General features: G+C 40.3%; 1 protein-coding gene across 4 annotated transcripts in view; it reads left to right on the top strand.

Annotated features, from left to right (window-relative positions):
- EXOC4 (exocyst complex component 4) overlaps positions 1-14,750 on the top strand; it is an 830,068-nt gene that overhangs the window by 634,707 nt on the left and 180,611 nt on the right. For all 4 annotated transcript variants that reach the window (XM_049894654.1, XM_049894656.1, XM_049894657.1 and 1 more), the window contains exon 12: positions 6,061-6,197. In XM_049894654.1, coding sequence (XP_049750611.1) covers positions 6,061-6,197 — 137 coding nt within the window. The remainder of the gene's footprint in view (positions 1-6,060; positions 6,198-14,750) is intronic.

Below are 14,750 nucleotides of genomic sequence, written 5' to 3'. Positions count from 1 at the left end.
GGAGAGACATAATCAGACATCATTTTACAGTTTTTCTTTTCATGTCAAACCTACGGACTATAAAGTGCGCAAATCTTAAGTGCAAGGAATTTTTGCTTATGTGTGTAGTATTCTTGTAACCACTACCCAATCAAGACATTTCTAGTGCCTGGAAGTTCCTCTCCTTCTCAATCAGGACCCAGCCTCTCCAAGGGAACCACTATACTGACCTCGGACCTCTATTAACCAGAGAGTAGTTTGGCCTATTTTTGAACTGCATATAAATGAAATCACACAGTGTACACTCTTTGGTGCCTGCCTGCTTTCACTCAGCATGTCTGTGAGATCCACCCGTGTTGCTGCATGTAGCTCATCACTTCCCATTGCTGTGTAGTATCCTATTGTGTGAATATGCCACAGTTTACTTGCACATTCAACTGGTGGTGGACATGAGCCTTGCTTTCATTCTCTGGCAGTTACAACTGCTATGACTATTCTTTCAGGGGACACAAGCACTCATTTCTGAGGGACATGAAACTTTTTCAAAGCCAACTCTGCTTGCAGGGTGGGCGATGGTTGGAGAAGGGCTAAAGTGGCAGCCCTTCAGGCCCCAGCTCCTGAGCGTGTGGTCTTTTACCAGCTGGCTTGTTCAAAAGCAGCAGACTCAGAACATTTTAAATATCACGTAGACCAATACATGGATTAAAAAACCAAAAGAAGGTTTCGTTTATGGCTTCTGTCATTACTGTCATTGTAGTAGTTAGTGTCATTGTTTACAGCCAACTGCATCTGATAGTAGTTGGTGTGACAAGCTCTACTGTCTTGTAGTTGAATATGTCCCAACACACAGGGCTGTACTGTCATCATCAAACATTAGTGAAGCCCTGGCTCTGCAGTGACTTATGTGCTGGAGGGGCAGGGGGGCAGTCCTGAGGTGATGGGCAGACTTACCCTGTGTTTTCTTGAAAATTCTTTCTAAAGGAGTTTCTAGAACCCCAAGTCCTTTGTAGCATGTCTGAACCATCTCTGCTCCAGGGGCTAAAACACACATACAGAGACTGTGTTTTTCCAAACTGAAAGGGGCTTACTGTGGGGTTTTTTTGCCCTCCAATTTGTGAATTTATTTCTGTTTCTTAAAACTTTAAAAATAGCACATTTAGTTGTTCATATAATGGATTGCCATTACAGAAAAAAAATGCGATCAGGTGATATTAGTAGTATTTTTATAAAAAAATCTAAGACCCTCAGTTACAATAAATGTTCAGTCCTTAACACCATGGGGATTAAGACACAGAAATATAGGAATAAGAGTTCCTGGGTGGTGGAAACAATTGACATGCTTGGCTGCTAACAAAAGTTGGTAGTTTGAGTCTACCCCGAGGTATCTCGAAAGAAAGTCCTGGCAGTTTATTTCCCCAAAATCAGCACTGAAAACCCCATGGAGCACAGTTCTACTGACACACATGGGGCCTCCATGAGTTCAGGTTGACTCCTTGGCAGCTGATTTGGTTGTTTTTGTTTTGTGTGTGTTTATTTAATGTAGTAATGAGGCTGTAGTCTGATTCCACCTGACTACATCAGGCATATGTCCCACTACTTTGCATTATAATTATACTCTAAGTCTGTCTTTTCATCTGTTCTGAATGCACTGTGCACATGCGTTAATCCATATAATAAACATTTATTGAGCACCTGTGATATGCTACATACCCTGCTAGGTGGCAGGGATAGGAAGACAACACTGATCAAAAGAGATTACAATCTAGTAGAGTCAACAATGGAGTGAGCCAGTAGTCAGCATACCCTGTATATACCTCGGCTGAGATTACGCCAGGGTGTTCTGATAGCAGAGAAGAAGGGCAGATAACCCTTGAGCCGACTTCAGATAACTCTTCAAGGGCGAGCAGCATCAGCCTGGAAGGGCATTCCAGGGACAGAGAACAGAATACACAAAAGCAGAAAGGCAGGCGTTCACCTAGATAGTCAAGGAATACCTAGTCCTTTAGCGTGGTTGCAGCCAGCGTGGACATGCTCAGTGGAGCTGAAGGGAAGGCTACAGAGGTAGGCAGGAACCAGAGGCTTGGCATGTGGGGAAGGATGTGGACTGAGAGGTAAGAGACCTGAGTTCTCACTCTGTTTCTACTAGTACCTCCCTGTGTGCCCTCAGGCATGCCATCTAACTGTATTGAGCCTTGGTGCTCATGGGTGTAACCAGATAACAGGGGAGATGTTCCCAAACCATGTTCTGGGTAACACCATTCCAGTAGGTGTCACAAGATGTGAAACATGTTTTCTTTGCTTCAATAAATTATAGGAAGATTGAAAACCATATACATCTCTTTGATATTCACAATGACACCGGCATATTAAAAGTCTCTGAAGAAACCCCTTCAGCTTTCGTTAACTCAGCATTTTCCCAATTCTTTGGACATTTTCTGTAATATTGATATTAATATTAGGATGCAGAGCCCCATTTGGGGAAATAGTAGATAAAGTCTCAAAGGTCCGATCATCTTAATTAATTCACTAAGCTTTTTTAAAGTTTGGAAGCAAAGAAGTGTTTTTTATACACCCAATTCTTACTTTAGTTTTCATGGTGTTTTTTTTTTTTTTACTTGTATCAGCTGTCCTGGATTTTTCTCCACCTTGGGTGTTTTTCTCATTTTCATGTCATGGCAGACTTTATTACCTGGTACTAAGTTCCAAGAAATGTGAATTGAGTTGTGTCTAAACAAATATCATTTGTGATGTGTGTAATAGAAATTATAATGAATAAAATTCTGGGTTTTACTTATTATGAAGTTGAAATAGGCAGCATTTGCAAATCTTAAAATTAACAGTGACTCAATAAAATCATTTGCAGTGCCCAAGAGATCGAATAAACACAAACAGGATCGACCTTGTTAGAAATTTGACATTTTCAACATTTATGTGTCAGAGCCTCTGATTTGGAAATTGTTATAAATTCTTGAAAAATGGAAACTTTTTTCCCCTGTAAAAATACCCATCATTTGCCAAACCAGTGTCATTTTCCTTGAAGAGAATGTTGTGATTGATTATCCAGAGTGCCACCATGACAAGGTAAACCAACCAAATAGCTGGAAGATTGTATGTAATCATACAGCATCACACAGGCTCTGGGCTGAGTGTAGCCATTAGAATTAAGCCGTGGCCTTCTGATCATTCCATGCCTGGAAGCTCTGTTCACCCCCAAAACCTTTACCTCTGGGGGCTATACAAACGGACTTGCAGCCACCTCCCCTTCACACGCCATCCACACAGTTCTCCTCGACCTAAAGTGCTGTGCCAAAGACAGACCAAACCGAATCCCCCCAGAGAAATTTCAAGTTGCAGGGATGTCTATGGTTAACATCCCTCACATACACGACATGCAGAGAGAGCTTTATTTTTGCGTCTTTGCATTATTAGTATTGTTTCTTTCGATATCAGTATCGTTCTGAAAATCCGGAGCAATTAGAAACAAGTAGGGTAGGGAAAGAATGGGAAAATGGCAAAGAAAAAAAGAATGCAGATCCCACGTTTGAGAAACAGATTGTCTAACCAGGGAGATCAGACACACTGGAGATGACTGTGGAAATGACATAGTATCCGCTTGTATAAAAGCACTAGTGCACAAATTGAATCTACAAGCAGTGGGCGTTAGTGGGGTATGGTGGCGATCAAATTATCCTTGGTCATCAGAGGGCTAAATTGGGTCATAAAAAAGGAACGGGCTACCCAAACCTACCCCAGAGATGGTTATCAGTAGCATATAGGGAAGAGAACCAGGCCCTTTTCCCCAGCAATCAGCTGTCTCCCCACGCTCACCTCCTCTGTGGTGTTGTAGACTTGAGCAGACGCTGTTAGGATGGCCGAACTGTGCTCTCCTTTATTAATTACCATTCACATGTTGTGGGAGAGCTGTGTTCTGAATCAGGGTGAGGATTTTAGATTCTTTTTAGGAGCTTGGGGACATGTAGCGGAGCAGAATCAATTCCTGTCACTCACACACGAACACGGGCTTATGGATCAGGGTAAAGCAGCAGGGCTTTAATCTTAAAATCAATACAGAAAAGGAAGTTGAACTTGTGGGGATTCTGTGGAGAATGTAATTTGGGCTCCTATGAGGTTTGCCTTACAGAACATAACTGTTCCTTCCTTTCCGGATTATTTTCTGGGAGAGGAGAGGAAAGGAAAAGAGAGGGAAAGAAAACAAGAAACCTCTGCAACCAAGTAGTCATGCTGAGCAAGTGTGACAACTCAGAGCAAGAGCCAGTCTCCTCCCGTGGTAAGAAAAGCTGTGTATGTTTATCTGTCCTTTTTTATTTTTAGAAGGAAAAAAAACCCCAAAACCTAAGCCCCACACCCCATAGTCCATATTTAAGCATAACAGAAATGCCACTGATTCCGTATGGGTCACTGTCAGACTGGAAAACACTTTTTTAAATGTTTGCTTCTATGGCTACCATTTCCTGTGTAATTTTCTATAAATTTGTACTGAGCAAACCAGTTATTGACCAAAGGATTCCAAGGTGCTAGACGTGTGATTAAGACTTAGCCCAGTGTAATTCTGCACCTTTTGAAAGAGGCACGAGCTAAGGTTTAAACAGCCCAGTCTTTTCTCAATCGCAGGTTGGGATTTTACTGAATATACCTCTTTTCAGATATGACACTGATTCACTGCACAGTATTATATCTCTAGCTGTAAGATGGGCTTATTATTTTTTCCCTTTGATATTTAATTCTGGTTTTTGTTTTTCTAACATGTGATGAAAATACACGCAGCAAAACATTCACCAATTCAACAATTTTTCCACTTGCAAATCCGTGGCATTAATTCGTCTTCAAGTTGTGCAACCATTCTTGCTATCCTCTTCCAAATTATTCTACCGCCATTAACAGAAACTCTGTGCTCCCTAAGCAAAAACTCTCCCTTTTCCATAGTCTTTGGTTTCTGTATATTTACTTATCTCATGTAAATGAGGTCATACAGTGTTTGTCCTTTTTTGACCAAGTTATTTCACTCAGCATAATGTTTTCAAGGTTCATCCATGTTATGGCGTGTGTCAGGACTTCATTTCTCTTTAAGGCTGACTAGTATTCCATTGTGTGTATAAACCACATTTTATTTATCCGTTCATCTGCTGATGGACATTTCAGTGCTTTCCACATTTTGGCTATTGTGAAAAGTGCTGCAGTGAACACTGGCATACAGTTAATTTAGTTTTAAAATATGTCTGATTCTACTTGGATCTTGCTTCTACAGTGTAACAATAATAGGAAATGTATGACCTAATGAGGAAATAATCGGGCTGTGGGTAGGAGAACTCAGGTTTCACTCAGAGGCAGAATGGTGCAGTTAAAAGAGCAAAGACAGGGAGTCCTTCCTTTGGTCACTTCATCTCTCTAAGCCTGTATCCTCATCTTTAAACCAGGGGTGATTATAGGATCCACCTGATTGTAGGGCTGCTGAGAAGATTAAACGAGATAAAGCTTGTAGAGTGCTTAGCATTGTACCTGGCACTTGAAAGAAACCAATAAATATTTATTATAATCATGATTAATATGTGAGGCTTAAGTGAAATAGCATATGTTGTGTATGTGAAAACATTCTACAAGTTGTAAGGCACAATACAAATGTTAGTCTTTGTTGTTCCTAATAGATTGATGGTTTTGAAACTTTTAAAATAAATCATCGAAGGCTTCTGCTTTGTGGTACCTGTCAGAGGTCCCAAATCTCAAAGTACAGCCCTTGAAGTAATAAATCAGGCTCCAGTTTTCTTTCTTAAAAGCCACAGAGATGTCTTGTGGGTGCCAAGAATCCCATGAAATCAGTTTGAAAATCCCTAGCCTATGTCCTTCCACAAAAAGCGCTTTCTCAGGTCTTTGAAGGACCTGAACTATGAAACATAACCATTATTTTGTTGTTGTCTTTAGTTAATATTTTTAAATATCGGAACCTCCCAGGAAAAACTCAAGCATCTTAAACCATTTCACCCACCCTTTCACTTGTCCTTCCTTGTCCTACACATTACTGCATAAAGTATCTCATCAGTGTCCTCTCTTTTTGTTTTTGTCCAGAGCACAATCATTGTGGAGAAGACAGTCCAAGACCTCATGAACTTGATGCACGACTTGAGTGCATATTCAGATCAATTCCTCAACATGGTGTGTGTCAAGCTCCAGGAATACAAGGATACCTGCACTGCGGCCTACAGGTAGATCTTCTGTTAAGAGCTGCATACTTTAGAACCCAATGTTTGTTCTGGTTGATGATACTGCCTTCGTCGCCTAACTTCCACCATTATAGAAAGGGAGTATCATCAAGTTTGTCAATGGGCATAATGAGAACGTGGGCCACAGAAATAGTCTTCTAGGTCCTATGCAGTCATACCGACAGAAAGAACAAAAGGAATGAAGGGACAGAGCCATTTATGATGGCCATTGGGTAGTTCTGATGTGTCAGCCTTGATTTTCATGAAAGCCTAGAATTGTAGGCTTTGTCTTCCTCAAGGAAATTCCAGGTCTTGATTCATCCATCTTATGATTCTAAAAGATCTTTAGAATAAAGCATTTTCAAACCATTAGTTACTCTTAAAAGTCTTATAACAGCATTTCTTCTTAGCTCTTAAAAACATGCTTCTCTTGATGTTTGATCTATAGCCGTCCTACTGTCACAAAAGGACAGTTACTCATGTTTTCAACATCAGTGGAAATGAAAGCCATTGTTATGAACTTGAAAACCTTTAGTTATCCCTCTGATTTCTTTTCTCTGGGTTCAGAAATCTCCCTGGGCTTGTGGAAAAGATCATAGCACTTCTCACAGAAAGCTAATAATAGGAACAAATTATGGCCTGGTTGACAAGACTTGAAACAATTAGGGAAGGAAATAATGTATAATAAAATACCAAATTATATGCAATGTATAATTAGAGATAGGTAAAGTGTAATATATCATCAGTGCTACTTGTACAATACAGGATGTAAGGGCAGGAACACAATAGGAGTGAGAGGAAGGATGGTTGGAGTCAGGAAAGATTCCACAGAAGGTAAGATGAGTGCTGGACCTTATTAATGACAGATGGGGTTTATGGAGGTGGAGAGAATAAACAGTGACATTGCAGCATGAAGAGGAAGCATGAAGGTTGTTGTTGTTGTTGTTATATGCCATCAAGTCGGTTCTGACTTATAGCGACCCTATGTAGCACAGAATGAAACACTTGCCCGGTCGTATGCCACCCTTACAATCTTTGTTGTGCCATCGTTGCAGCCACTGTGTCAGTCCATCTCATTGAGGGTCTTCCTCTTTCCGCTGACCCTGTACTTTACCAAGCATTATGTCCTTCTACAGGGACTGATCCCTCCTGACAAACATGTCCAAAGTATGTAAGACGTAGTCTCTCCATCCTTGCTTCAAAGGAGCATTCTGGTCCTACTGCTTCCAAGACAGACTTGTTCATTCTTTTGGCAGTCCATGGTATATTTAGTATTCTTCACCAACACCACAATTCAAAGGCATCAGTTCTTCTTAGGTATTTATATTATTCAGTGTTTATGTTCGATATTTATAGAGGAGACAATGGAGAGAAAATTTTGCTGAAATAGAGTTCCTAGTAGGAGATACTATTGAACAAGAAGAGTAAAACCAAATAACGAAGGGTCTTAAATAAGACTGGACTCAAAAGGTTGGATTGGAAGTTTAGTGGGCAATGAGTTTAAGATAATGGTGGTAGAATAATTTGGAAAAGGATCGTGACAATGATAGCACAACTTGAAGAATGTAACTAATGTCACTGAATTGTACATATAGAAATTGTTGAAATGGTGTATCTTTGGCTGTGTATGTACTTTCGCCAAAATAAAAAAGTATATAAGACTTGGAAATGGAGATTTTATATAGTAGATAGTAAAGAATCATTACAAGTGAGGCAGGAAGCCATGTTAAGGGAAGATTCACCTGGCAGGGGACTACAACATGGATTAATGCTTAACCTCCCTCATTCAGCAATTGGTAGTATTTACCAACATTTACATGAGTCTATTAATAAAGAAAAAAAAAATCATCTCAGTAAGCAATGCACTCCAAATAATATTTACTTTTTTATTCAATAATTATTTAATTATTTAGCTTATGCTAAAAAAAAAATTATCTCTGCACTTAAAAATCTCAGAAGACAACTAGAAGGACCCCAGAGGTCATGGTCCCCAGACCTTCTGTTAGCCTAAGACTGGAACCATTCCCAAAGCCAACTCTTCAGACAGGAATTGGGCTGGACTTTATAGGATAGAAAATGATACTGATGAAGAGTGAGCTTCTTGGCTCAAGTAGACACATGAGACTATGTGGGCAGTTCTTGTCTGGAGGTGAGATGAGAAGGCAGACAGGGACCGGAGCTGGTTGAATGGACACGGGGAGTACAGGGTGGAGAGGAGGAGTGTGCTGTCTCATTAGGGGGAGAGCAACTAGGAATACATAGCAAGGTGTTATAAATTTTTGTATGAGAGACTGACTTGATTTGTAAACTTTCACTTAAAGCACAATGAAAAAAAAAAGGAAAAAAAATCTTGGAAGGAAAATACAATTTTTCAAAATTCTTTTAAGATACCCAAATAAAAATTTTAAAAGCCACAGTTCATGGTTAGTTGAATATGAGTGGAATTACTGGGCTATAGAGCATTACATTTTCAATTTTGTAAAACCAAACTCCAAAGTCACATCTATTAAATGAGAATTGAATGACATACTTTAGATATTAAAACTTAAATATAAAAAAATCTTTTTAATCAATTGCATTTTAAACAATAACATTACATTTTAAATTTATTTTATGTTTATGTTTCCCATTTGCTGAACTTTAAGTTTTTTTTTTTTTAAAGCAGATCATTGCCTTCTTTATTGTTTGTTTATGGGCACCCAACAATGTCTAACAAATATTAATACTAACAAATATTAATTATAATGGAGATGTTGTGTCACCTGTTCAAGATGAAGTAAAGGAGACCCTAAAATCTAAGCCCTGCCCCCCATGAATATTAATGTATTATTGTTGTCCTTATTTGGAAAGAAATCTTTGAAGTTCACGTAGCTTGACACTTTATCTATTGTAGGAAATCTTGCCATCATCGTTTCTGACGGGAGGCTTTCCTATCAGTGTGTCAAGTGATTGGAAGGTCACCTCATCCACAAAGCAGACTTGCTCTTTGTTGAAGAGTTCTCATCAGAAAACTTTTTCCTATATTGAAGTGATACTCCCTTCTCCATTAGGCATAGCCCTTTTTTTTTCCGGAGTGATTTCAGATCATTTCAATCCTTTTTATACCTGAAAACCCTTCAAGTATGTGAAGAGAGCTAAGATGGCCCATTTAGTCTTCATTTCCCCCCACTACACTGACCTTGCCTAGTTTTTGGAATGTCCTAGGTCTGTAGACCATCCCAGACTTGCTTCTCTGTTGCCCATTAGCTTGGCAGTGTTCACCTTAAAAAGGAGTATCCCAAACTGAGCCTGGTGTTCCCCGGGTGCTCTGAGTAATCAGCAGAAGCCTTGCCCTGCGTCTGTCAGATCCAAGACACAGTGTGAGTGTGTGGGGATGAAGTCAACCCACCATCACAGGTCCTGCCTTCAATGAGTTTACATTCCTGGTGGAGCACAGAAAGGGAAACAGGTGACAAAGAGATAGGACATGGATGTCTACAGTATTAATTTGTGACAGAAAATACAGTAATATAGGTAAAGATGACAAGCCAGGAGGAAGAAATTGTGTAAGGAGGACAGGAAAGGCTTGCCGAAGGATATAAACTAGGCCTTGAAGAATGAGTAGGATTTCAACAGACTTGAGGCCGACTCGAAGCAATGGATTTGGCTTGTTTTTTTTTTTTTTTTTTTTTCCTTGTGAGGAAATCACTGGAGCCACGTCAGGGAGGTGAGGAAAAGTAGGATAAGGAAGAGAGAGTGGTGCATGTCCGCATTTAAGAAAGGATGCCTGGGGCCAAACTGGAGGATCTTAAATGCCGGGATCAAGGAACTTGACCTTTTTCACTTAGGTAGTAGGGAGCTGCCTAAGATGCATAAGCAGGAGAACCAGGTACAGAGGTGTGCTACAGGGAGATTTATCTGAGCTTTGTGGAAGGTGGGTTAGAAAGTAGGAGTGTAGAGGCAGAAGGGAGAGAGAGAATGAGTGCCCGATTTCGGGGAGAGGCATAGAAAATGGAGGGGAATGGACACATTCAAGGAGATAAGACTTGACCGCTGGTTGACTGTCAGGTGTCGGGAAATGTAAGAAGACGAACTAGTTCGTATTAAACCATATCTTTTCTATGCTGTATCTGTAGTGATTTTTTTAAAACTTAAATTCAAGATGTTGCATTTACCCATTACATTTAGCGTTTTCATTTTGAGCTTATCATTTCAGTCCATTGAGATATTTTTAAATCCTAATTCTGTCATCAAAAAATCTTAGCTGTTCCTCCAAATTCCATGTCATGCTCAACTTTATAAGTAATCTTTTAGTATCTTGATTTGTGTCATTGAAGAAAATGTTCAATAGGACAGCGCTAAGATGAAAAATTTTGGCCATACCTCTTGAGACTTCCTTTCGTATCAATACCCAAATATTAACTCATTAATTCAAAAGTTCATGTATCTTTCTATGAACTTGGGCTTTAGTTTAAGAGCAGATCCTGGAGCTGAAGTTGGATGCCAGCTTTTCCACCTACTTGTTATATGACCTTGAAATATTACTAAACGTCTCTTTGCTTTATTTTCGTCATCTGCAGAAAAGGGTAATAACAGCCCTTCACTCATAGGGTTGTTTTGAAAATTAAATGAGTTAATTCATGTGAATCATTGAGAACTGTTTTGGGTACATAGTAAGTTCCCCAGAAATGATTAGTTGGTATTTTGATGATGATGGCAATTATTACGATCACCTTTACCATCACCTATGATAATACCCCCTGTGTTTCACCGCCCGCTCTGTAAGAGACTTTGTCGTATTTCTTTATGGTGTCCTCCCAGTCCTGTTCCTTTTAATGCAGATAACCCTCCCACCTACCTCCCCAAGCTGTGCATGTACAAGTCAGCTATGGACACCACCAAGTATTTTCAGGCATCCCTCCACCCCTGTACCTTTAGGATCCATTGCTTCTTGATCTGCCCAATGTTTCCTTAAGAGCGCTCGTCTGCACCAGCTTTGAAATTAGCCTTGTAAACAAAATGAAGACAACCAACAACTAGAAACCCTGGTGGTATAGTGGTTAAGAGCTATGGCTGCTAACCAAAAGGTCAACAGTTTAAATCCACCAGGTGCTCCTGTGAAACCGTGGCCATTCTACTCTGTCCTATAGGGTTGCTGTGTGTTGGAATTGACTCAAAGGCAACAAGTTTGGTATTTTTTGGTCAGTTAGCCCAATCAGAAAAGGAACCAAGTCATGTGAGATCTTCCTGGCTCCTGTAAGTACCACTTTCTAATTGCTCACCAGCCATTTTTGATAACCTGTTCTAAAATTTTTCCCGTAATTCCAAACTTACCTAATTTCTCCACTGTACTTCCCTTTCTTTTATTAACATCTAGGCATTTGCTCTCAGGCATTTGTCTCTGTCTTCCAGGATGCCTCCAACATTTTCAGAAGTGGTCCTGTGAGCCTACATTTTGAATTTTAGTACTCTAAGATTCTTGCCTAAATTTATGTCAAAACATTCTTTAACAGTAATGGTGGGCATAGATGATCACTCCTTCCTTAAAATTTTTTACTTAGTTGCTAAGATCTCATTCATTCATTCAACTAATATGTAAAAGGGCTTGTGGATTTGTGGAAAAGTGAACAAAAAAGACAAAAACCCTGCTCTCATAGGGTTTACAATCTGTTGTGGATGGGAGAGAGGAGATACACAATAAATAATACGATAAATGTTATATAACAAAAAAAAACCTGTTACCTATGAGCGGTGACCTACAGGGCAGAGTAGAACTACCCCCTAGAGTTTCCAAGGAGTGGCTGGTGGATTTGAACTGCCGACCTTTATGGTTACCAGCTATAGCTTGCCATAGCTCTTAACCACTACACCACCAGGGCTCCAAATGTTATATAGAATACATGTATATAGTAATATAAATATAGAATAATATAATAAACATAATGTAGAATATGCTGTATAGAACCTTAAGAGGTAAAAAGTTTTCTGGAGAAAAGGAATGAAGCAGGGTAAGTAGCAGCAGTACATTGATAGGGAACTGCCAGAAATTTAAGCCAGATTCAGAAGAGGACAGGGAATGAGGAACATAATGGCTGATGCCAGATGGATCCTGGCTGAAAGCAGAGAATACCAGAAAGATGTTTACCTGTGTTTTATTGACTGTGCAAAGGCATTCAACTGTGTGGATCATAACAAATTGTAGATAACATTGTGAAGAATGGGAATTCTTGAGAACTTAATTGTGCTCGAGCAAAACCTGTACATAGACCAAGGGCAGTTGTTCCAACAGAACAAGTGGATACTGTGTGGTTTAAAGTCAGGAAAGGTGTGCATCAGGGTTGTATTCTTTCACCACACTTATTCAATCTGTATGCTGAGCAAAATAATCTGAGAATCTGGACTATGTGGAGAAGAACATGGCATTAGGATTGGAGGAAGAGTCATTAACAACCTCCAATATGCAGATGACACAATCTTGCTTGTTGAAAGTGAAAAGGACTTGAAGCACTTACTGATGAAGATTAAAGACTGCAGCCTTCAGTATGGATTACACCTCAACATAAAGACAGCAAAAATGCTCACAACTGGGCCAGTAAGCAACATCATAATAAACGGAGAAAAGATTGAAGTTGTCAAGGATTTCATTTTACTTGGATCCATAACATCCATGGAATCATTGGGCAAATCTGCTGTAAAAGACCTCTTTAAAGTGTTAAAAAGCAAAGATGTCACTTTAAAGACTAAGGTGTGGAATCGGGGAGCCGGAGCCAAGATGGCAGAATAGAGGCTTCCAGCGAGCCGTCTTTACAGCAAAGACCCAAAAAAACAAGTGAAATGAGTATATTTATGACAAGGTAGGAGCCCTGAGCATCAAAGGCAAGCTTAGAAAACGAACTGAGGGGCAGGGAGAGGAAGAGATGGTTTAGAAGCAGAGAGGAATTACCGGACCTGAATTGCGGGAAGCCCTCCGGCACCATTCCCGGAGCCACAGCAGTGGGCTGGTACTAGCGTTCGGCTGCAGTTTCATCAGGGAGAAGCAGCCAGCCACACAGGCTCCTCACACCTCCAGAACCAGAGAAGAAAGGTGCTCTCAGCAAAAGCTAAGTACTTGTGTATATTTTACCACACCCCCCTATCCCCAAGCCAGCTTCAGCGGCTGAATTCCCTGGGCCTGAGATAGGCACTGTTGACCATCTAGAGCCATCCTCCCAGCCTTGGAGAAGGAATAAATTTGCAATTGGGGGAAAAGATAATTTGCCAGCTCCACTAACCAGGGGAGCTCAGGACAGAAGCGGCTCCTGTCCAGGCATAAACGGTCCGTGGACTTTAAGTAACTTTCCCCTCTGCAAGGGCCTGTGTGGGCCTATTTCAGGAGAATAGGCCCTTGTTTGCAGACTCCAACCATGTCAGCTGTGCGGTGGAGAGCTGGGTGTTTGATGTTTGACATTGTTTTGCCTATTAAGCAGGGTCTTTACCTACCCGCATCAGGGGCCTAAGGACTGCTAGCTCCACTCAGGTTACCCAGCCACCCACAACAGGGGTCCAAGGATAACTGGTACCTCCCAGTCCTTACAACCAAAAACATTGGGTGCCCATGGTCCATCTGCAGAACCCACCCACCTGTATGCTCTAGGGAGCAGGGACACGCTTTCTTCAGGGACACATGGGGGACGATTCTCAGCCCCCGACCTTGTTCAGAGTGTGCCCCCTCCTGCAACCAGATACTGGTACCTACACCAACCACCCCTGCCCCGCTAAGACTAAGAAAAGTGAATGGACTCCTAGACTGATATACCGGATAACAAACAATTCTAGCCATCTGGGGACAGAACATCAGAATTCCAAAGGTGAAAATCATCAAGCTAGCTAACTCAAGCAATCCATTTGGATATATCAAAACAAAACAAAGCAAGAAGCTATGACACAGTAAGCGGACATAAACTAATACAATAACTTATACATGGCTCAGAGACAACAATCAATATCAAGTCACATAAAGAAACAGACTGTGATAGCCTCAACAAGCTCTCGAAACAAAGAATCGAGAGACCTTGTAGATGAAAGTGCATTCCTGGAATTACCAGAGGCAGAATACAAAAGATAAATATACAGAATCCTTTAAGACATCAGGAAGAAAATGAGGCAATACACAGGACAAGCCAAGGAACACACAGATAAAGCAATTGAAGAAATTCAAAAGGTTATTCAGGAACACAATGAAAAATTTAATGAGCGGAAAAATTCATAGACAGACAGCAATCAGAAATTCAAAAAGATTAACAATAAAATTACAGAAGCAGGCAACTGAGTAGAAAGCCAGAGGAGCAGAATTGAGCAAGTAGAAGGCAAAACTTCTGAACTTGAAGATAAAGCACTTAGCACTAATATATATGAAGAAAAATCAGATAAAATAATTAAAAACAATGACGAAACCTTAAGAATCACGTGGGACTGTATCAAGAGAAATAACCTACAAGTGATTGGAATACCAGAACAGGGAGAGTTAACAAAACAACAGAGAATTGTTAAAGATTTGTTGGTGGAAAACTTCCCTGATATCGTGAAAGATGAGAAGAT

The sequence above is a fragment of the Elephas maximus genome, chromosome 8, assembly GCF_024166365.1.
Source record: "Elephas maximus indicus isolate mEleMax1 chromosome 8, mEleMax1 primary haplotype, whole genome shotgun sequence".
NCBI lineage: Eukaryota > Metazoa > Chordata > Mammalia > Proboscidea > Elephantidae > Elephas > Elephas maximus.
The sequence above is the reverse complement of the archived record's forward strand: the minus strand, read 5'-3'. Positions and strand labels throughout refer to the sequence as shown.